General features: G+C 36.2%; 1 protein-coding gene across 1 annotated transcript in view; it reads right to left on the bottom strand.

Annotated features, from left to right (window-relative positions):
• Positions 1-25,008, bottom strand: part of GOPC (golgi associated PDZ and coiled-coil motif containing) — a 41,076-nt gene that overhangs the window by 1,274 nt on the left and 14,794 nt on the right. The window contains exons 2-9 of the mRNA XM_049771360.1: positions 22,997-23,161; positions 20,723-20,746; positions 15,704-15,879; positions 13,573-13,738; positions 11,895-11,990; positions 10,653-10,817; positions 1,862-2,042; positions 1-287 (exon numbers count right to left, since the gene is read on the bottom strand). The exon at positions 1-287 is cut by the window's left edge and continues 1,274 nt beyond it. Coding sequence (XP_049627317.1) covers positions 166-287; positions 1,862-2,042; positions 10,653-10,817; positions 11,895-11,990; positions 13,573-13,738; positions 15,704-15,879; positions 20,723-20,746; positions 22,997-23,161 — 1,095 coding nt within the window. The 3' untranslated portion in view covers positions 1-165. The remainder of the gene's footprint in view (positions 288-1,861; positions 2,043-10,652; positions 10,818-11,894; positions 11,991-13,572; positions 13,739-15,703; positions 15,880-20,722; positions 20,747-22,996; positions 23,162-25,008) is intronic.

Genomic DNA, 25,008 nt, shown 5'->3' on the forward strand with positions numbered 1-25,008 from the left:
GTTTTATGCATTTAGAATTGTTCTCACAAAGCCCTGAGGTACCGCCTTTCACTTAGGCAACAAACAGCCTCCCTTGAACTATGTAAATATAGTCTTTGTCACTGTCTTCCTAGTGTCCCAAATTCAGCATAATCTCATTAGCAATCTTGTTTGGAGACAGTCAATTTAATAGGATTTTTTATGATAAAGACTGTGCAGATCATCTAACTTAGAAGCACTGTCCTCTAGTGGAGTTTCACCGAGGTCTCCATTTTCATGTCCATCAGTTACTGTCTTCTTATTAAATCCTGAAAAAGAGAGCAAAGCAATTAACTTCTAATCTTAAAAATAAAAGATATTTTTATAATTTTATGGAACAAAAAAGATATCCACTATAATTAATAATAATTAGGCAAAAATCATAAGATGTCCTAGACTGAGTTGCCATTTCTGATACAAAGGAATTCTTCCTTGTTTGCCAGATATCAAGTATTATACAAATTAAAAAATTATCTAAAAAATAAGAAAATTTTTGTAAAACTTCCACAATATGTTCTTTGAAATTTAAAACTGATATGCACAAATTACAAATCTAGCCAATTATACTCAGATAAGCATCTTATGGACTGGAAAAATGACTCAAAATGCTGAATACGTGCTTTGCATGCAGAAGGCCTGCCCATCCCCAGCATTACATGGTACATCAGGGTAAGAACTTATAGCAGAGAGCCAGGAATAGAGCAGGGAATACCACTGGATATGATCACAGTGAGAGTAAAAGCATCTCAAGTGTAACCTGCAGACTAACTGCCACATGAACCTACTTTTCATCACTCAGAATTATAAAAATGAAATGTGCTCAAGGGTTCAAGATTCAAGATGGTAAGTTTTCACTATTTTTTTATTTTGTTTTGCTTTGAAATCACACAACCAATTGGTGCTCAGGTCTTAGTTCTGACTATTTTGGGGAAAAAATCCAGGTCAGTAGCAGGCAAGGCAAGTGCCTTTCCCACTATTTCTCTGGTCCTCAAAGATATTTAAAAAAAACTGGCATTTATTTCTGCTTCTTATTTAGTTACGAGTGTGTGACAAGAAAGAAGACAACAGTGTCATTGCCGTGATTCATACTAGGATAACATCAATTTTACTCTCGCTGCATTTGCACCATGAGAGAGAGAGAATGTATCAACATGAGAAAATGAAAAATTATGAACCACAAAACAACAAAGAACCATTACTCTATATGAAAGAAAGCACTAGAATATTTTTCTTTAAATATGTACACGTATATACCTAAAATTTTACTGTGAATGATTTGAAATCCACTTTGGTTAAAATAAAAATATTTATTAAAAAAAGAAAATAAAAGAAAAAATATTTATTAAAATAATAAAATAAAATATGTACACATGATAACAAAGAAACTACACCAGAAATCTCCAGTTTCTATTGCCTGAAGTCTGAAGAAGGCACATATACAGTCTGATGACATTGCATAAGACAAGCCTAATATAACATTGATTTTTGACTGATAACTCATGTAAGAATTTTCTTTACAACAGCAAGATAATGTTAAAATACATTTAAAAAAGCATTTTGCTGTTGATTTCAGAATCTAAAAGCTGTGAATCTGAATTTACTTTTCAAGGATGACATGTAGTTCAGTACTGGTAAAGCACTTGTCTTCAAGCCCAAGATTTAGAAAAATTTACATGTAAATGGAAGTTTGGCATAATTACTAGTATATAAAGCTATCACAAAGGAAAATATAATCAGCTACTATTAAGTTTCCCTACCACATACACTGTATTACTGAAAAACATCTGAAAATGTTAAACATTTATTAATAATAACAACATTGACATTTAAAGCAAAATTTTACCTTGTAACACTTTGATATCCCCGCCTGTATCTTTACAAGTTGCACCAGGATTACTACTTCCCTCTAATTCGTCAAGATACAAACGGTAACGATGTCCACTCTCATCTTCATACTCTACATTTTCATCATCAGAATCCACTTCAGGAGCCACATACACTACTTCAAATTCAATCTCTCCCCTCTGAAATAGAAAAATAAAGTTTATTATAGTCATGATTTTTAAAAGTATTTTCAAATTCCTTGGGTACAAGGTAGGAGTAAGAAATAGAGGAAGTAATCACATCCCAGATGTCTTTGAGACAATTAAAAAAATTCTAGAATCATAGAAAGTAGAAACGATCTTTAGAAGCCATCTTGTCTGGAGTAATTCCATAAATCCTCTCTACAAATAAGTTATTTTTAATACTACAGTAGTTCTTGTACTGATCTCAGTATTTCTGCTCATAAACCTGAAATCAAAATGAATACTGCAGGGGCCTGAGCAATAGCACAGTGGTAGGGCATTTGCCTTGCACACGGCTGACCCAGAACGAAAACCACGGTTCAATCCCCCCAATCCCCAAGCCAGGAACGATTTCTGAGTGCATAGCCAGCAGTAACCCCTGAGCATCACCGGTGTGGCCCAAAAACCAAAAACAAACAAACAAAATTGAATACTGCAGTGTTGACAATTTTAAGAATTTTGGGACAAATGTTCATTTTAATACGTTGTACTTTGTACTTTACAGCAATTCAGCAAATCCATAAAAATATAAAATAAAGGTAAGACAGGCCTGGAGAGATAGCACAGTGGCGTTTGCCTTGCAAGCAGCCAATCCAGGACCAAAGGTGGTTGGTTCGAATCCCGGTGTCCCATATGGTCCCCCATGCCTGCCAGGATCTATTTCTGTGCAGACAGCCAGGAGTAACCCCTGAGCACTGCCGGGTATGGCCCAAAAACCAAAAAAATAAAAAATAAAAAATAAAGGTAAGACCTAAAAATATCATACAAATTTTCCCATAGCTAGTTAAAAAACTTGTCCAAAAGAGTTTGTTGGGAGAATGAAGGGTTAGGCAACAGACAGCAGTACTCAGGGATTATTTTTGGCTCTAGACTCAGGAATGATCCCTGGTGGTGTTCAGATCATAATTCAATGGCAGAAAACAAACTGGGGCACTTATATATAAGTTTAATGCCTTAACCCCAATACTCTCTCTCCAGCCCCTTTTATTTCTTACTGAATCTTCTTTTTTTTTTTTTTTTTTTTGGTTTTTGGGTCACACCCGGCGGTGCTCAGGGGTTATTCCTGGCTCCATGCTCAGAAATTGCTCCTGGCAGGCACGGGGGGACCATATGGGACGCCGGGATTTGAACTGATGACCTTCTGCATGAAAGGCAAACGCCTTACCTCCATGCTATCTCTCCGGCCCCTTCTTACTGAATCTTCTATCTCAGAAATCACTCCTGGCAGGCTCACAGGACCATATGTGATGCCGGGATTCAAATCAATGACTTTCTGCATGAAAGGCAAGCACCTTACTTCCATCCATCTCTCCGGCCCCTATTCATTTATTTTGTTTTTTGAGCCACACCCGGCAGTGCTCAGGGGTTTATTCCTGATTCTGCACTCAGAATTGCTCCTGCCAGGCTCAGGGGACCATGGTATTCTGGGATCAAACCTGGGTTCGCCATGTTCAAGGCAACGCCCTACCCTCTATGCAATTGCTCTGGCCCCTCTTACAAACCTTTAAGACTTATTACCAATACTTTTTAGATGCTTCTAGGAAACTGAAGAAACAGAAACACTCCCAAATAGTTTTTATAAAACTAACATCACCATGATACCAAAAGTAGAGATGACACAAAAATAAAGAGAATTACAGGCAATATACTTGATGAACAAAGATCCTCAACAAAATGCTAGTAAATAGGTATACATATATAATATATACATATATATAAATAGTAAATAGGATACAACAACTCATCTTGACAAAGTAGGATTCATCCCAGAGATGGAAAGATGGTTCAACATATGCAAGTCAATTAATATAATATACCATATCAACAAAAATTAAAATTACATGATCAAATCAATAGATGAAGAGAAAGCACTTGATAAAATCCAAAACCATTCATAGTAAAAACTCTCAACAAGATGGGAATGTACGGAACTTCTCTTAATATAGTCAAGGCCATTTACCAAGCCCATAGCAAATATTATACTCAGTGGGGGAAAATCTAAAAACCTTTCCTCTAAGATCTGGCACAGGGCATGGTTGCCCCCTTTTTGTCACTTCTATTCAACACAGTACAGAAAGTACCTGCCATAGCAATCAGGTGAGAAAAAGATATTAAGGGCATAGAGAGAGAAAAGGAAGAAGTCAAGCTCTCACTATTTGCAGATGACATGATACTATATTTAGAAAAACTATATTTCTGGATTTAGGAAAGCTTCTGGAAACAATAGATTAGTATAGTAAAGTGGCAGGCTACCAAATCAACATGCAAAAAACATGGCTTTTTAAAATATACAAATAATAAAAGAGGAAAGAAACATTAAAAAAAAACATTCATAATTGTGCAACAGGGGCTGGAGCGATAGCACAGAAAGTAGTAGGGCTTTTTCCTTTCATGTGACCAATCCGGATTTGATCTCAGCATACCATTAAGGTCCCCCAAGCCTGCCAAGAGTGATTTCTGAGTGCAGAGCCAGGACCCCTCAGCACTGCTGGGTATGCCCCTTCCCATAAAACATAATTGTACAACAGAAAATCAAGTACTTTGAAGTCGACTAAAGAGGTGAAAGACCTACACAAAGAAAACTAAAAAATATTGCTTCAAGACATAAGAGAAGACACAAGGAAATGGAGACATCTGTGCTGCTAATGGATTGATAGGATTAACGTCATTAAAATGGCAATGCTTCCCAAAGTATTGTACAGATTTATTGCAATCCCTCTAAGAATACCATAACATTTTTCAGTGGATCAAAACACTCCTGAAATTCATTTAGAACAATAAATACCCATGAATAGCTAAACCAACACTCAGGAAAAGGAAGATGGGAGGCATCACTTTCCCCAACTTCAAGTTGTACTATAAAGCAATAGTCATTAAAACATTAGAATAAAAAAAAAAACAGCATTAGAATAAAGACAGACACTCAGATCACTAGAAAAGATTCGAGTATTCTGAGCCTGACCCCCAGGTATGCAATTAATTAATCTTTGATAAAGGGGCAAGAAATACAAAGTGGAGCTAGGAAAACCTCTTCAACAAGTGATGTTGGGATAACTGGTTAACTATATGCAAAAAAAGTGAACTTAGACCTCTATTTAACACCACTATTTAGCACAAAGATCAAATCAAAATGGATTTAGGACCTTGACATCGACCTGAAACCGTAAGGTACAAAAAGGAAAACATGCGGCTGGAGCGGTGGGGCAGTGGTAGGGCATTTGCCTTACACGCAGCTGACCTAGGATGGACCATGGTTCAATCCACCAGAATATGGTCCCCCAAGCCAGAAACGATTTCTGAGAGCATAGCCAGGAGTAACCCCGGAGTGTCATCGGGTGTGGCCCAAAGACCAAAAACAAACAAAAAAGGGAAAATGTGGGCAAAATAGTCCATGACTTTGAGACTAAAGGCATCTTCAAAGGTGAAACACCACTACCCAAGTAAGAAGAATCAAAGATAAAAAAAAAATGGGACTACATTAAACTAAGAAACGTCTACACTTCAAAAGAAACAAAAATGACTAGGATACAAAGAAATGCATGGAATGGGAAAAACAATTGATTTAATACCCATCTATTAAGGGGTTAATACCTAAGATATACAATATGCTGATAGAACTTATCAAGAAAAAATCTAACTCCATCCAAAAATGAGGAGAAAAAATAAACAGACACTTCCTCAAAGAAAAAATAAAGATGGCTAAAAGGCAAATGACAAATCGCTCTACATCACTACATCACGGACATGCAAATCAAAAAAATAATGAGATTTCCTCTCATACCACAGAGACTTGCACATATCAAAAAACCAAGAATGACTAGTGTTGGCATGGATGAATGGAGAAAGCAACTCTCATTCACAGCTGATGACAATGCCAATTAGTCCAGCCTTTCTGGAAAACAATATAAACATTCCTCAAAAAACTGGAAATTGAACTCCTATATGATCCATCAATACTACTCCTAAAGTTATACCCTGGAACACAAAAATGCCCTCTGTACTCCTATGTTCATCACAGCATTATTTACAATACTGATAATCTGAAAACAACCTAGGTACCAAACAACAGGTGAGTGACTAAAGAAATTGCAAATCTACAAAATGGAATACTATTCAGCTGTTAGGAAAAATTACGTCACAAAATTTGTTTATACATAGATGAACATGGAGATGATGATGCTGAGTGAAATTCGTCCAGAGAGAGAGGGATAATATAGAAGAATTTCACTCATTTGTGGAAAAAGATAGTATGATAATAATATCTAGAGAGGAGAGATGAGGGTCTGAAGGACCAGTGCCACAAAGTGTTGAGTGAAGACAATGGTCTACTATGACAATGATAGCAATGATAGTTGGAACTAATCTCTCTCTGGACAAGAACTGGATGCTGAAAGGGGGGAGAGGAAAAGAGGGTGAGAGAGAGAGAGAGAGAGAGAGAGAGAGAGAGAGAGAGAGAGAGAGAGAGAAAGAAGAGAGAGAAAGGGGCCCGGAGAGATAGCACAGCGGCGTTTGCCTTGCAAGCAGCTGATCCAGGACCAAAGGTGGTTGGTTCGAATCCCGGTGTCCCATATGGTCCCCCGTGCCTGCCAGGAGCTATTTCTGAGCAGACAGCCAGGAGTAACCCCTGAGCACCGCTGGGTGTGGCCCAAAAACCAAAAAAAAAAAAAAAAAAAAAAAAAAAAAGAAGAGAGAGAAAGAAGAGAGAGAAAGAAGAGAGAGAAAGAAGAGAGAGGGGAGAGAGGAAAGAGAAAAGAGAGTGAGAGAGAAAGAGGGGGGGGAGAGAGAGTGAGAGAGAATGCCTGTCCCAAAGACTCCAAAGACTGGCAGAGATGGGAGTGTGGGAGGGAAACAGGGTACACTGGTGGTGGGAAAAAGTGAATTGGTGAAGACTGGTATATGATTGAAACTCAACTATTAATAATTTTTAACCATGTGCTTATGTATAGTAATCATATATTTAAAAAATAAAAGGTCTTTACCCCTAAGCCACATCCCTGAGCTCTAAATAGTTTTTCAGCCCTCTCATAATTTTGCCCCCCAACTGTTAAATTCACAAAGTAATATTCGCTTCTTTTTTGAAGATTTAAAATAAAAAAAAAATACCTGTGTCTCTCTCACCACTTTTAAGCTACCTGCATACCAACAAGGCTAGGTCCACAACAATGATGACTTGCTGGTAACTCTTGGATTTGAGTTGCCCTTTCCCCTGCTGATCTATTGCACATTACTTAATATTATAGAATCTGAGTTTCCTCTTGCAAGTGACTGGGTTAATGAACTGATATAACCTATATTAATTTTTTTTATTGTGACTGAAGTGCATTACACAGATTTACGGTAGTGACAATGAAGGGCATTCCCACCACCAATGTTGTCCTCCCTCCACTCCTGTTCCCAGCATGTCTCCCCTATCTCCCTCCTTTACCCCCCAGAATACTAGTGTAACTGGTCTCCACTTTATAGCTTGTTGTAGATTGGGTATCTATTCTGTCATTAACTTTGGGTTTGGTGTCCCAGTCTGGTCATTTTTTATTTGCACTACATGTTCATATGACTGGTCCTGGTATCATCATTTTCCCCCCTCAATTTATCAGGATGAATGATTCAAGTTATGCTATTCTGTTGGAGATAAAAAGGTTAAGGAAAAGAGAAGAAAAATTTGGAATTAATTACTAAAAAAAAAAAAATCACCAAATAATATCCACAAGAGTGAAAAAGAAAGAAAAAAGTGGAAGAAAAGGGAGAAGGAAAATAATATCAAAAACAAACAAAACAAAACAAAACAAAACAAGAAAAAGGAATGCTGGAGTGGCAGGGTTTGGTGTTCCCCCCACTATTTTTTTCTTTTTCTTTTTCTTTTTTCTTTTTTTTGCATAGGCACAGTAAGTATTGGAGAAGGAAGGAAATTCCCATGGCCTAAGGGATTCAGGGTTTCTCCACTCTTGAAGCATATTGTCATGGGAACAACCACTGCTCCATACATACTCATTGCCATATCCCAGGGTTTTTTTGTTTGTTTTTTTTTTGTAGTGTCAGGAAACTTTCCTCTCGGTTGTGGATGAGAAAATCAGGCCACTGTAGCTAGCAATCTTGGTATTTGCGCGGGTCCTAGGACAAGGCCTAGGTTAGAGTCTTTACAGTTCTAGAGCTAACCTATATTAAATTTATTTACTGTAAACATGCCATTTTGTCACTGCTATAAATTATTCTCTTTGGTCCCCTCTTTTTCAGAACTGCAAGATCATATTTCAGCATTTTAATATATATGTAGTATCCCTTAAAACTTTTTATCTATCTTTTCTTTCTTTGTTTTTGTTTTTGGGCCACACATAGTGACGCTCTGGGGGTACTCCTAGCTATGCACTCGGAAATCTCTCCTGGCTTGGGGGACCATATGGGATGCTGGAGGATCACACCATGGTCTGTCCGAGGTCAGCTGCATGCAAGGCAACCACCCTACCGCCGCACCAATGCTCTGACCCCTTATCTATCTATATTTACCCACTTTACCACAATTACCATTCATGCTATTTTTATGTTATGGATGTAAATCAAGTGTGAGTGAGGTAAGGTTACATTTCTAGATTTGCCTTATCAAAAGATACTTTTAAAATACCCTTTTTAAGGAAAATAGATGGACAATACAGTGATCTTCAGTAGAGTTCTAGATTTCAGAACCATCTCTAGGTAAAATTAGTTTTGTGCTTAGCATGAGAATGATCTTTCTAAAAATCTACAATGTACAAGAATGAAACAGCAGCTTTATCAGCAACAAGAATTCCCTGTAATGATGAAAAGATATAGTTGAGGGAGGGAGAGATAGCATGGAGGTAAGAGATTTGTCTTGCAAACAGAAGGTCCATGGTTCGAACCCTGGCATCCCATATGGTCCCCTGAGCCCGCCAGGAGTGATTTCTGAATGTAGAGTCAGGAGTAACCCGAGTGCTGCTGGGTGTGACCCAAAAAACAAAAAGAAAAAGGAAAAAAAAGATATAGTTGAACTAACTATAAATTCACCTTCACCTCTGAAATTACACTTGCAACTAAAATGATAAAATTCTCAATATATTATCAATATCTCTACATTCCAACAAAAAAAAATATCTTAAGTACACTAGATAACAAATAGGACCTCAACATAAATCCAACTATATAAATTTATTTGTTCTAAAAACAAATCACAAATCATTTAATCTATAAACAATCTTAATTTACACCTTTTAAATAGGAAATGGAGGGAGACAGGCACACTGTATGTAGTGCTGGGAATTATGTCCATAAGAAGCCATTATTAATAATACTGTCAATCAAAAAACTAACAAAAGTAAATATAAAAAAATAAAATGAGTTAAATGATTTCTAAAACTTTTTCATTTCTAAAATTCTATATCTATAAAAATTAAGCTAATTCTTGCACTACTTTTACTCTGATACCACATATTTGTATAATATTAGTTACTGCTGAAATTTTTCTTTTAAGTGTGCCAGTTTCCTGTTTTGAAAACTATTTGAATATACCTATTTAATATTTACAACAGAAGGTGTAAATAATCCCCTCAAAGTTATACAGCAGTAGAAAAGATGATATAAAATCTGCTTTCAGTATATCTTGTTGAATGACTCCTATAAAAGCACCAAATAAAAGGACTATTTATATATAAACATTTTACTATTAGAGAAACCTTTCAAGAAAAATATGATAGTCAATAAATTCAAAAGAAGCAACTGAGGACCAGAGTAAAAGTACAGTAGGTAATACACTTGCTCTGCATGTAGGCAACTGGGGTCACCCCTGTCCTCAGACCTACCAGAAACGAACCCTGAATGCAGAAGCAAGAGTAAATCCTCGAGGCAGGGCCGGAGAGATAGCACAGTGGTAGGGCATTTGCCTGGCATGTGGCCGACTCTGGAGGGACCTGATTCAATTACCGTCATCCCATATGGTCCCCCAGCCTGCCAGGGTGATTTCTGAGTGCAGAGCAGAGTAATCCCTGAGCACTGCTGGGTTACCTCAACAACCAATAAATAAATCGACCAATAAATAAAGTTAAAAAAAAAAAAAGAGTAAACCCTCAGCACCAAAGAATGTTGTCCCAAATGAAAAATAAGAATCAGGGGCCGGAGAGATAGCATGGAGGTAAGGCATTTGCCTTTCATGCAGGAGGTCATCGGTTCGAATCCCGGCGTCCCATATGGTCCCCCGTGCCTGCCAGGAGCAATTTCTGAGCCTTGAGCCAGGAATAACCCTTGACTGCCGGGTGTGACCCAAAAAAACCACAAAAAAAAACACACACACACACACAAAAAAAAGAAAAATAAGAATCAATAGGAACTGAAGCAATGGTGCATGCCGTAAGGCGTCTGCCTTGTGCGTGTTAGCCTACGGCATGGTTCGATTCCCCCGGCGTCCCATATAGTCTCCCAAGCTAGGAGCGATTCTGAGTGTGTAGTCAGGAGTAACCCCTGAGCGTCACTGATTTGGCCAAAACCTCCCCCACCCCCCAAAATAAAATAAAATAAAAAAGAACCAACTGATAAATTTAATTTTATTACATTAACAGAACTTACCTGCTGGGAAAGAATAGTTACAGCTTCTTTATGCTTTGTGTCCCTTAAGTTAACACCATTAACAGCCAAAATAGCATCTCCAACATGTAGTCCTCCACATCTATCAGCAGGCTGTCCTGGATGGATTTCAGAAATAAGAATTGGAACACCATGTTCTTTCCCACCCTAAGGAAATAAAAAAAGTTAAAAAGCAGTAAATTAGTTTTTGTACCGCTGGATTATTTTAGTGATAAAAATAACTATCCACACTATACCTATCAATACTGAATTAAAAAATATCACACTATTAAATAGCAACAAATTATATCATTTAATATACCACAAAAATAGCTCTAAGATAAATTCCAACTTCAGACTGTCAAAATGAAAAATAAAACTGCAAAAAAAAAAAGAAAAGAAAAGAAAAAGAAAAAGAAAACTGCAAGGCAGAACTGGTATCACTTTTTAGTTTACATCATACTTCACATCTCTTCCACCAAAATATATGCTCTTTGAAGGCAGTGTATCAAAGCATATTTAATATTCACTGGATAAGCTTTTTATTATAACAAGCTGCATTAAGCAAGAAAATCAGAAAACAAGTGGACAGATAAAGCCATATTATCCATTTATCTGGTATAAACTACTGAATAAGAGCAAAGGACTCCCAAAACTTTATGACTGATGGTTCTCAGGAATGTTAACCAAAACAACTGCTTGGAAAAGCATCAAATTTAAAAAAGAAAAAAATAGGGGCCGGGAAGGTGGCGCTAGAGATAAGGTGTCTGCCTTGTAAGCGCTACCAAGGAACGGACCGTGGTTCGATCCCCCGGCGTCCCATATGGTCCCCCCAAGCCAGGGGCGATTTCTGAGCACATAGCCAGGAGTAACCCCTGAGCGTCAAACGGGTGTGGCCCCCAAAAAAAAAAAGAAAAAAATAAGGACCCAAGACCTAGTAGAAAAATCAAATAATACAGAAATGATATAAGAGCTAATACAAACTCTAAAATTATTTGTCAGCTTTTCTAACTATAGCTACCTTCCAACTGTGTTTCCTTCCTATCCGGCCTTCCCCATCTCCTATCCTATAGGCTGTCACCCAATTTCATACCTCTGTCTCCCATTTACATGATTTACACCTCAGGTACCTTTAGAATATTCTAAAAAAAAATTGCCCAGATGTATTGTTTTCCAAGTAAGTAGCATGATTTTATATAACTGGACAATTAAAAAACTAAAGTCACTGGAAGCACTACTTCTTACTGTAATTGAAATGCCAAGGCCTTCATGATCTTCCTTGAGGAGGAGAACTTTTCGAATAGGACCGACACCTTGGCTTTTCTTTAAAGAGTCTTGATCCTTATTGAGGGAGGAAGAAGAGAAATTAGAATCAATTACATATACTAAAAACAGAAATTATATGCTGTCATTGAATTTGAAAAATCTTTATTAATTTTCTGGAACAGATACAATGAACAATGTGAATAAATTAATAAAAATAAAAGTAACAATAGTTGTTTTTCAATACAGTGAAATGTGAAGATGATTGTCACTCTTATTTATCTTTACATTCTTACATTAAATTATCTTTCGATTTTAAAATGTTGTCATTACTATGACTTATTTTGGCATGGGGGCAACACCCAGCTATGCTCAGGATTTAATCCTGGTTCTGTACTCAAGGATCTCTCCTGATGGTGATTAACGGACAATATGCAGTGCTGGGGATCAATAGGAGTTAACTGCTTGTAAGAAAAATGCCTCAACACCTGTAGCATCTCTCTGTCCCCTTATTATCTTGTTTTCTAAAAACTTTATCGTCTTTAACATGAAGTTTAAATATTTTTTAGTTTGAACCTAGTTTTTTAGCTTATTTTTTGTGTAAAATAACCTATTTATTATTTGACCACTGCCTTGACATTAACAGAAGTCATTAACATCCCAGAGAAGGCTATGGCTTAAATGATTAATGGAGTCTCTTCTTATTCTCCTACCAACTTCATGTACATTAACATTTTTTACAATATTACAAAAGCCAAAACAGGCATATTTTATCACATAATTATTACACTCTATTTTGAAAACGATACAATTTTTTAACAGCCTTGCATAGTGGTTGTTGCAACCCACATTTGTGCTCCTAAATACTCCCCCCAAATTAAAAATAAATTGATACATAAAATCTGAGACTACCTTTTTATGTTCTAGAACATATAAGTCATGGGTAGGATAAACATGTTTTTCAAATATTATGGTTTCTATTATCTATCAGCTGTTGTAATGAAATTTAAAGTTTATCCTGACAGAAAGGAAAACTATATAAACGAAAGATATCTTACATTTCATTTTAACTTAGACTGAACAGGTGGAAATATTACATAGAAAGTACTTTAATTTATTTGACAAAAATTTCCTAAAGAGGTGCCAGAGTGGTGGCACAGCAGTAGGGCATTTGCCTTGCACATGGCTGACCTAGGACAGACAGTGGTTCGATCCCCAGCATCCCATATGGTCCCCTAAGCCAGGAGCGATTTCTGAGCACATAGCCAGGAGTAACCTCTGAGAGTAATCAGGTGTGGCCCAAAAAACAAAAAAAAATATATTTTTCCTAAAGAAATACCCCAACTTATCAATGTGATTACCTACTCACTTGCTAAGCCTATAAAAAAGTTTAAATACCTAGCCGATGATCCAGAAAAAATTTGAAATGAACCAAAGTAATAATAGCATTATGCATGTACTAGCATACATAACTCACTGTCTTCAGAAATAACTGTCAGTGAATTAGTAAATCTATAAAGAGATAAGGTTTATTGAAACTTTAAGCATATTTGTTCAATCTCACTTTTATTTTATAAAGATTTTAAAAATCATTAGCATAAAAATAAATGGAAAGAACTTCTGATAAACAAAGAAAATAGTGAGCAGCAATCACACATACATGGCCTGGTGGTGCTTGCATTGGTCGTTTTAGGTCATTACGTCCTCTGCAGGCTCTGATAACAGTTTTGTGACGATGCAAATGTATTTCGGCTTCCAACTGGTTCCAAAGCTTATCATGAGCAGGTCCCTTCATATCTCGTCCTAGCAACTGTATTTGCTGGACCCTTCACAGCAGGAAAAGATTTAATTCAGTTCAGTTTTTCAAAATACAAAATAATCAGAGTTCAAAAGAACCACTGAACACAAATAGCTTTTTGGGAATACAAATATCTAAGTTAGCAATAAATTTATACAAATGTAAAAAAATTTATATAAATGTATATACTTATTTTAAATAAATACAAATATTTATATCAAATAAGTATATACATTTATATAGATACAAAAATTATGGAAAGGTATAAATGTAATCAATATTTAGTTATTTTCAAATTTTATTATATTATTATATGTTTGGGTTTTTTGGCCACATTTGGCAGTGCTCAGAGCATATTCCTGGGTCTGTGTTCAAGGATCACTCCTAGAGATACCACAGTTAACCATACATTGTATCAGCAATGGAACCCAAATTGTACCTATTGTACTATTTCTTTGGTTCCTCCAAACCAGTTTTTAGTAAAAAGAATAAATTAAGAAAGAACTATTTTTTTTTAAAGTTCACACATGTATTACTCTGATCTTACCATGTCTAAACCTGTTACTTCACGACTTACTCAAGTAGTGCTCAGGGGACCATACATGGTGCCAGGGATCAAAATAGAATTGGCCACATATAAGAAAGTACCTTAACCCCCATTCTATCTCTCTGATCCATTCTTTAGTCAAATTCAGACATATTAATATACATGAAAAGATAATTTGACAATAGTATTAACTAACATGCATTTTATGTTGGGTTGCAATCAAGATAACTGGTGACGTAATGACTGTTAAATGCTAGTTTTTATATGAAGCTAACTACACAAAAACATTTCTAATCACAGCTTTTTACAAAATGTAATTAATTAGAAAACGCATACTTTGAAGAGATAGCACAGTAGTATGGTGTTTGCCTTGCATGAGGCCAACCAGGGAGGGACCTGGTTCAATTCCCAGCATCCCATATGGTCCCCCAGCCTGCCAGAGGTGATTTCTGAGTACAGAGCCAGGAGTAACCCCAGAGCACTGCTGGGGTTACCAAAAACCAATCAATCAATCAAATAAAGTCTAAAAAAAAGAAAGAAAATGCATACTTTATGATAATATAATTATTTTTTATTGCTCTATATCATTTTTGTTTTGTTTTGTTTTGTTTTGAGTCCACACCAAGACTTTGGATGTATTCCAGGTTCTGTGTTCAGATATCACTTCTAGCAATGCTTGGGGAACCCAAATCCATGAGCATTGCTTGGAGGTTAAAAAAGTATAAGAAAAATTGGGTTTCAGTGAGCATATAACTATAGAACTCATGTTTTGCCTGAAAGCATAAGCTATCACTGTGTTGTTTTTGTTTTGTTTTGGTTTGGTTTTTTTTTTTTGGTTTTTGGGCCACACCTGTCGGTGCTCAGGGGCTACTTCTGGCTGTCTGCTCAGAAATAGCTCCTGGCAGGCACGGGGGACTGTATGGGACACCGGGATTCGAACCAACCACCTTTGGTCCTGGATCGGCTGCTTGCAAGGCAAACACCGCTGTGCTATCTCTCCAGGCCCAGCTATCACTGTGTTAAGAAAAGGTTGACAAGTACAGATAAGGAGTTGGTATGATTTCACAGTTTGAGTATATACATAAACCAGAATAGTTACTTAATATGATTATGACTGAATAAACCTACAATATTGTCTAAATTAAGTGAACAGTAAGCTACACGTAATAACCTTTAAAATAATTCTGAATAAATATTAATATTCTTTACCACAAGAGTCAGCCTATTAAGTATTCAATTTGTCAATATAAGAAAACTCCCTTTTTTGTTTTCGGGTCACACCCAGCAGTGCTCAAGGCTTACTCCTGGTTCTGTGCTCACTCCTATTAGAGGCTGGGGACCATGTGGGCTGTTGGTTTTGTACCTGTGTCGGCTATGTGCAAGGCAAACACCTTACCAGCTGGTATATATTTCCAGCTCCCAAAAAAACTATTTTTATAAACTCACCTTCCTGCCAGTTCCTTATCCAAGTACTTGGCAGCCAATCTTGCCCCATAAACTTCAGCCTGGAGAACAGCTATATGTCTACGAAGGGCTTCATTCTCTTTTCTCAATAATTTGACTTCAGCTTCAAGTTGAGCTTCTTTCATTTTCTCTTTTTTGTTTGCTTCAAGCTCTCGTTCCTAATTTAATTGTTTAAAAAACATAATGGAACAAAATTATTTTATGGCTAGCACAAAGTCTATGATACTAACAATTGGAGAATACAATAAATACCATCATTCTATTTCTTTGCGGGGTGTGAGGAAACAAGACTGAGGATACTAAGAATTCTCTAAATTTAGATTATTATTTAATATTAGGAATAGCTTTGGTGGGTAACTGAATCTTGTCTTGACTATAAGTTTAAAAAATGACACAAGAAATAAGACTAAAATAGAAATAATCATACTTGCGACTGACCTCAAACATTACAGTAAACTTAATGTAGCATATCTATAAAATAAACCATTCAAATATAGATATATTTTATAACTGATTTGTTTTAAAGAGAATACAAGAAATTACAATGCTACAATGCTAGAATTAAACATAGATTTTCAGTATCTTGCTTTTTGTTATTTTACAGGGCCAGTCTCAATGGTCCGCAGAGGCTCATCAGATAACCCCAGTGATGCTTAGAGCCACCACAGCTACACCTGGCAGTGTTCAGGAGACACAGTGACATCACAAAGGGCCAAGACTATATTTACCACTTGAGCTATCTCCTTACTCCTCTTTTTTGCTTTCTGTTTCATTTTTTTGTTGTGGTACAATCTACAAAATTGTAAAAGTTTAACTCCACACCTACCACCAAAGTGTTAAGATCCATCTAACTTAAAGAAATATATATGGTAAACACACACACACACACACACACACACACACACACACACATAGTCATAAAGAAATATTGCAAACAACCACACTCCCTATGTGAATTTGGGGACTTGTTTTAATTATTTGTTTATGTTAAAGTGAATGAAAAACTGCTTTTTGAGGGAAGTACTGGTCACTTTTACTTCCTATGAAGTATGGTGGACAGCTGGTGTTAGTTCTCATAAGTATGTTATTCTAGTCTCCACTTGATAGCAGTCCATGTATATAAATTTAGAAATGTTAGAGAATTGCTATATGTTGATAATGTTAGAAATTGTTATATGTTAGATCACCTCAGTATCTTTGCCATCAAATTCTTATCACAATTATGCTCAATTTGCGTTAGAAGTGTAAAGAACAGGAACACAATCACCATGTCACACAGCCAGCTAAACAGGCTCACTCTCTTCTTAGCAGAGATGTGAACAAGATGTGAAAAAGTATAGGTACACCAGCCATCCGTATGTAAATTGGCTATCTTAGGAAGAGGAAGTGAGTCAAATCCTGGCCCAGTCAAAGCCATGTTAGCTGTACCCATCATCCAAAACTGCCACTTTGCCAATGCCCTGCTTCAGTATTCATTCTCTGCATAGACATGATAAGACCAAAACTTCGGGTATGCTGGTATTCCAGTATTTGTGTGGACATCACGAGGACTTTATTGGAGTGAGAGCAGGCACCCTTCCCCACCTTCTTGTATTCTGGAAGGATTGGATGCCGAAAACATGTCACACAATAGCCACCACATTAGCAACAGTGCTTGGAATTCTTGAACTGTATGGCCATGAATGCAATGACCCAATATTTTCTAATACTGTGATCCCCATAGGAATATGCCAATTTAAATACTGTTAAATACTGATGTGTATTTTAAGCCATCCAATGTTCAGAAAAACATTAACAGAATGATCAACTAATTATGAGATTAGTAAAACCTTATGACAATGATTAATGACCTTATTATGAGATGCAATAACTTTCATAAATTTTCTTGTGCTTGTACTTTTTTCTTTTCTTGATTCTTTTTTTGTTTTAATAATTTCACTCCTACTTACTTGGAAACAAATGTATTATGATCAACTATGTTAACTATGTGATTCATTATCTTTAAATAATTTATACTAAAAAATAAAAATAAAAGCATAAAGAATAGTATGTCTATGAATGAAAAATGCCTCCAAGAACCAAGGAGAGTACAGGGAGAGTCAAATTCAAATTAAAACCCAAATGGTAGTGACAATTCAAACCCTTCTGATGATTGAGTAAGGTCCTACCATATTTCAAGTGTGTGGGGTGTAAATTGTGTGTGTGTTGTAAGGCAAGAGCCATGTCTGTTATACCATCTCTCAGACCCATATGTGCAATTTTTTGAAATGAGAAAACTATCAAAATAATGAAAAAGTGCATTTATCCCAAGCTGTCTTAACTGTTTCACTGATTTATAGAATCTACAAATCTCATGCAAATGATTATCTGATAAGATATGGATAATACTCACACAATTATATCACCATTAATGAGATCTACCTTAGCACCCGTAAAAATTATAATCCAAGCTAGGAATAGTACACTGGGTAGAGCATTTACTTTGCATGCACTGACCTGGATTTGATCCCTGATAACTGAGATAAATGTCAAGCTTACCAGGAGAGTCTCTGAGAACAGAGTGAGGATAACCCCTAACTAATCATCACTGGTGTAGCCCCAAATGCTCTCGCTATACACTGCAATCCCTAAGCAAATGGCAAATGATTCTTTTTATGGTATGTATTCTGATTATTATAACTACTTATTCTTTAAATTTGTGGCTAATAAGCGAGAAACAAAGTTAATCAAACTTCCAGCAATGTTTTAATACCTTAATCTATTATGTGCTTTGGTCTACTTTTTTTTTTTGTCTTTGTTTTTTTTTGTTTTTTGTTTTTGTTTTTGGCTGCACCCAGTGACGCTCAGGGGCTACTCCTGGCTACATGCTCAGAAATCACTCCTGGCTTGGGGGATTATATGGAATGCCGGGAGATCGAACAGCAGTCCTTCCTAGGCTAGCAAGCACAAGGCAGATGCTTTATGGCTTGCACCACTGCTCGGGCCCCTGGTCTACTATTTTAATATCAATAGATGATATACTTAAATACAGGGCAATAAATAACATGTAAGCTAAAATAAATCATAATCACCAAATGCTGGTATCACTTACCTGATAGTTACGTATCTGATTATCAAACCTTTAAACTTTTCTTTAAATTTTGAATTTTGAATTTGCTTATTATTCTTAAAAAATTTGAATAACTATTATATAATCCTTTTATAACTTGATAAGATTTCAAATTATTTTAGAACTTATTTCTAAAATAAGCCATAATTAGGGGCTCAGAAACAAATCTTTATGACATCAGTGTAGATAAAGCTATTAATTTTAGAAAGCATTCTAAAAAATCAAGAATTCTTTGGCTTAATGATAAACTTTACGTTGAAGACTTTTACAATAAATACTTCAATGAGATACTTGTAGTATATTTATAAAATATGAGAAAAATATGAGAAAATATGAGAAGTTGGCTATCACTTGTTTTGTTTTTTTTTTTTAATTCTTGGGCCATACCTGGTGGCATTCAAGATTTACTCCTGGCTCTGTGCTCAGAAATCACTCCTGGCAGGCTTGGGGAACCATATGGGATACCATGTTCAGCCATGTACAAGCCAAATATCCTAGCCAGTGTGCTATAGTTCTAGATCTCCATCACCACAAGTTTTAATGGTTCAAGCCCTAAACTAATCTGACAGCTCTCAGGCTCAAAATAAAGAGCATTAAATATAGGGCTAAAAACAATAAAGTTAAGCATGTTTAAAGAGTTTTAAATCTAAATTTATTTAACTTAAAATAAAAAATTAATTAAAAATTAACTTATGTTTTATTAGCCATTATCCAAGATATTAATTAATTAATTAATTTGGGTGGGTTTGGGTCACACCCAGCAGCGCTCAGGGGTTACTCCTGGCTCTACGCTCAGAAATCACTCCTGGCAGGCTCGGGGGACCATATAGGATGCCGGGATTCAAACCATGGACCTTCTGATTACAAGGCAAACGCCTTACCTCCATGCTATCTCTCCGGCCCCAAGATATTTAGTTTATATTTAAAGAACAGTATATATTTTTTCTTTTTTTTGGGGGGGGGGATTTGGGTCACACCCAGTCATGCTCAGGGTTACTCCTGGCTCTGTGCTCAGAAATTGCTCCTGGCAGGCTGGGGGACCATATGGGATACAGGGAATTGAACCCAGGTCAGCTGTGTGTAAATGCCCTATTCTCTGTGCTTAAGCTTCAAAACAGTTTATTTTTGTTTTAGTTTTGCTTGTTTTTGTTTTTGTGCCACACCCGTTGACGCTCAGGGGTTATCCTGGCTATGAGCTCAGAAATCACTCCTGGCTTGGGGGTACCATATGGGACGCTGGGGGACCGAACCACAGCTAGTCCTAGGCTAGTGCTTGCAAGGCAGACACCTTACCTCTAGCACCACCACTCTGGCCCCAAAGCAGCCTACTTTTAAATAAAGTAAAACTATTACAAATTAGAACTGGATTACCAACTTGAGGTAGTGAGAAAGAGTTTAATACAATACTGTTATTTCTATAGTGATTTCTGATAAGGTTTCAAAATTCAGTGTTTTAAAGGCAACACAATAATTTTTAAGACTGTTGAAAAATTTTAAAAAGTACATGCAGACATAAATACGAAGCCAATATGCATATCATTTTGGGGGGGGAATATATACAAACTCAAAAGGAGAAAATAATAAGCCTGCTTCTCAAAACACTCAAGTTGAAAACTAATTGCTCTTTTGAAACAGAAATTTGAGCAAATTACAGGCTCAAAAACTGATTAATTTTGTAGGTAATAGCTATAAATCACAAAGGAAAAAATATTTACTAACATGTAGTAAGGAAAGAGCAATGAGTGATACACTGAACTTTCCATATATTGGCAAGTTAAAAAAATCTTTCAATCAGAGCATCACAAAGTGACAATGTGTGGTAAGCAAATAAACACCAAGAACACATCTACATGACATGACACACTAAAGCAAAATAGAAATGGCACACTTACCAGTTCCTCCACAGAGGGGACAGACTTAAGATATAAGAAAGAAGTTTTATAATTAGAAAATATCATGAATTAACTTAGCTAGTAACATCATCAATACAAAATACAAAAACGCTCATCTACTCATTGTCACTTGGGGTAATTGCATTAGAACAGGTATATTTGCAAATACATAAGAAGTAACTATTAAGTTAAAAAAGAAATATTTTAAAATCAGTCACAATGTACCTGATTCACTGATCTTTCCACTATAGCACTTTGTTTAAAATGTAATGCAAAATTTTAGATAAATTCTTTTCTACTGAAAATGTATAATGTTTCTTAATGTTAATGTCAAATACCCCAAAGAGATTATTTATTTCACTTAAATAGAACAGAAATTAACAAAATTTAAGAATTTAAAAGGACATTAGAAAAATGCAAATAAAAATTTAAAAATTAAATATTCATTCAAATAAACTCCATTATCTGTTAATTAAATAATTATTTAATTAACTAAATTAATTAAATAGTCAATTAAATAATAGGAAAAAATAAAACTAAGTTACATTAATCTTATCAATATCACCAATGTTATGATGCTCTTTCCTGCTTCTCCATAAACTATGTCTATGCACCTCTATACTTAGCAAAGTATCTGGCACATAGTACATACTTAATACATATTAAGTTAAACTGAAATGAAACTTAGATTAAACTAGCAAGCAGCAAGAAATTGCCAATTTGGCAAAATGTTGAGAATTTCTTAATAAATTATTAGAGAAACAACTTTCTTTTTTGCCTTTCCTTAGAATCTTCCTTCTTCCTCCAAGAACTGTAGACATACAGATATGCTAAAAATGGCAAAGCACAATAACAAAAAAGAATCTGGGGAACCAGAGTCTGCAATATACATGGCCAACTCAAGTTCGATCCTCAGCATTCTATACCGTTCCCCAAGAACTACCAGGAATAATTCTGAGTGTAGATCCAGGAGCAACTCCTGAGCACTGCTTGGATTACAGTTATTTGTGGAGTGGCCATATCATTTCTTTCTTTGGGGGGGGGGGTTGCTCAGGGGTTACTCCTGGCTCTGTGCTCAGAAATCACTCCTGGAAGACTCGGGGGACCATATGGGATGCTGGTAATCGAACCACTATCCTTCTGCATGCAAGGCAAATGACCTACCTCCATGTTATCTCTCTGACCCCGGCCATATCATTTCTAAACTGCTTGTATTCTTAAACTGAGACAATTTTTGCTATTAAAAATATACCAGCATTGGGGCTGGAGAGATAGCATGGAGGTAAGGAAGATTTCTTTTCTTTCTTTTTTTTTTTTTTTTCCCGTTTTTTGGGCCACACCCGGCTGTGCTCAGGGATTACTCCTGGCTATCTGCTCAGAAATAGCTCCTGGCAGGCACAGGGGACCAAATGGGACACCAGAACACCTTAGGTCCTGGATGGGCTGCTGGCAAGGCAAACACCACTGTGCTATCTCTCCGGCCCCAGGGGGAGATTTCTGAGCATAGAGCCAGGAGTAACCCTTGAGTGCTGCTGAATGTGACCCCCCACTCCAAACAACAACAACAAAAATGTCAGCATTACTTAGAATTTCTATTATATATAACTGTAATAATCTAATCCCAATATCATAGACTGTTTCTGTCTTACAGTCGCAAAAATCTTTTGAAGATATTTATTTTTTGTTTAGATATTTTCAGACTGGAAAAAGATGGCATTCTAAGTAGCCATCATATATTATCACAGATCACTTCTAGGAAATGATATGGTAGAAGACAATGATCTTTATATTTCCTATTTTTTGTGGGTATGTGGAGTCATTTGGATTTTGGGTGATACCTGATTGTGCTCAGGGATCACTCCTGGCAAAGCAAAGGGAACCACATGTGGTACAAAGGATAGAAACCAGGTCAGCCACATGCAAGGCAAGTGCCTTATCTGCTGTACTCTGTCCATTTATTTCCTAAATCTCCCACAATCAGTAGTCCTCAAACTATGGCTCATGGGCCACATATTGTATTATTCCCATTTTGTGTCTTCACTTCAAAATAAGATATATGCAGTGTGAATAGGAATTTGTTCATAGTTTTTGTTTTTACTATAGTCCGGCCCTCCAACGGTGTGAGGGACAGTGACTGGCCCCTCCATGTTTAAAAGTTTGAGGACCACTGTTCCACAATATGCACAATAGCTTTTGTAGGTAAAACCTCATTATAAATTGTTTTCTGCATATTCTAAAATACACATTGTATATGTTACCTTATAAATTACTTACCAGTTTTGCCTTAATGGTACCCGAGTCAACATTTTGACCAGTTTTAGCATGAAGTTGAAGTTGAACAGAGTGCAGTTGTAAAAGCTGATCATGTACTTCCTTCTCCAGTACAACTTTCTCTGCTTGGGTTTCTGTAAGTTCAGATTTCAAATCCACTAATTGTGCCTTATGAAACAATAAAAAATTAGGCATACTGTATTTTACTCTAGTAATTACTCTTTTAAAATAATTAAAGACTACCTGTGAAATAAATAGGTGAAATAGAATCATTATTTGACTGTGAAAGAAATAGAGTATCCTCAGTGGCATAGAGAACCTTGCCATTAACAATACTCTCACATAACAGAATGCTAATCCACTTTACTTACTTTAAAAGTTCTTTTTCTGTTTTATGTGCCAAGCTTATAAAAACACATAAATCATTATGGACTAGTTCATTTTCCCAAGAAATAATGTGCTGTAATAGTCCACTAACATTAATAGTACATTAGAGAAGAGACCAATGAGTGTTCCGTCTGTATTTACCCCACAAAAGAGCTAGACCAAAATGGTCTAATCACTATCTAGCATAGTTATTTCAGGTGCTAAAGTATAAGCTACTAAGGCTATAGTGAACCTAAAGGTAACAGTTAATTGTAGTTTACAATACAGTAAACTACAGTTAACTATTACAGTCTAGCAGAACTTGTCATCACAACCACTTACCATTTGAAGTTTTTCATTTTTTTTTTTTTTTTTTTTTTGGTTTTTGGGCCACACCCGGTAACGCTCAGGGGTTACTCCTGGCTATGAGCTCAGAAGTTGCTCCTGGCTTTGGGGACCATATGGGACACCGGGGGATTGAACCGCGGTCCGTCCAAGGCTAGCGCACCTTACCTTTAGCGCCACCTCCCGGCCCCTCATTTTTCATAATTGACACACTGTTTTACTGTTTTGCAAAGAATATATATATATACCTTGTTTGTGTTTGGTCTTCCCAACTAGCCTGTAAAGTTCAAGGCAAGGCCTTAGTATTTTTTATTTAATAAAAAATAATTTTATCAAGCATCTAGGAGCCCAGAAACTTGATCAACAAAAAGGAAAAAGGGGGGGCACACAACACTTTTATTTACAGTTTATTTAGTATCTATTTTCATTTTTTTATCCCTTTCAACCTGGTGCTTCTTCCCATAATGCTGTGGTTGCTGGTTGTTTTTTTTTTTCCTCACAAAGATTTGATTTTGCATAAACATCTAACTCTGAAACTCACACATGTTAACAATGATTCTAGAGGATCATCTTAGCTGAAGCAAACACGGCATGGTTGAGGTGATCACAAGGGATCACTGCAGTGCTCACACTTCCCCACCAGAGGTCGCAGTTTTGTTTATTTTTGTTTTGTTTTTTGGTACTAATCCACACCTAGCTAGGCAAATATTTACTATGCCAAGGACCACAAATAGTAGAGTTGCCAGGATCATGCTCAGCACATGTAAGACACTATGGATTTGAATTTTTGGCCATATACTTGCAAAGCACTCTATGACCTTGCATTATTCCTCCAGGACTCAGAGAAAAATGTAAAATTATAAACAATTATATTGTTGGGAAGCTTCCATACTAATTGCAGCAATACTCTGTGAATTAAAACTAAAAGAGTTTTGGATATTTTTTGAGTTGGTCCAAATCCAAAAAATTTAAAAGAGGTTATTAGGGAAAGAATCTGGAAGGGTTTTGAAAGAAAACAGCCATAATTAACAACAAAATAGAAATAGCAAAACAGTTTCGAGATAAAGACTAGTGTAGAGACTAGATTTAGTTTGGGCAAATTCTGACATCAGAGGATTGGAATGTATCTTTATATTCCAAGTGTATCAACCAATGCCAAGTTCATAAATAATGCTTAGATAACAGTAAACTAAAATGAACTCTTAACATAACCCAAATAATTCATTCTGCTGCCATTCTTTGACACAGAAATATTTTATTATCTATTCCCTAAAGATTATTAATCTCATAATAAAGCATTAAAC

Source organism: Suncus etruscus, chromosome 4 (genome assembly GCF_024139225.1).
Source record: "Suncus etruscus isolate mSunEtr1 chromosome 4, mSunEtr1.pri.cur, whole genome shotgun sequence".
In the NCBI taxonomy this organism is placed as follows: Eukaryota; Metazoa; Chordata; class Mammalia; order Eulipotyphla; family Soricidae; genus Suncus; species Suncus etruscus.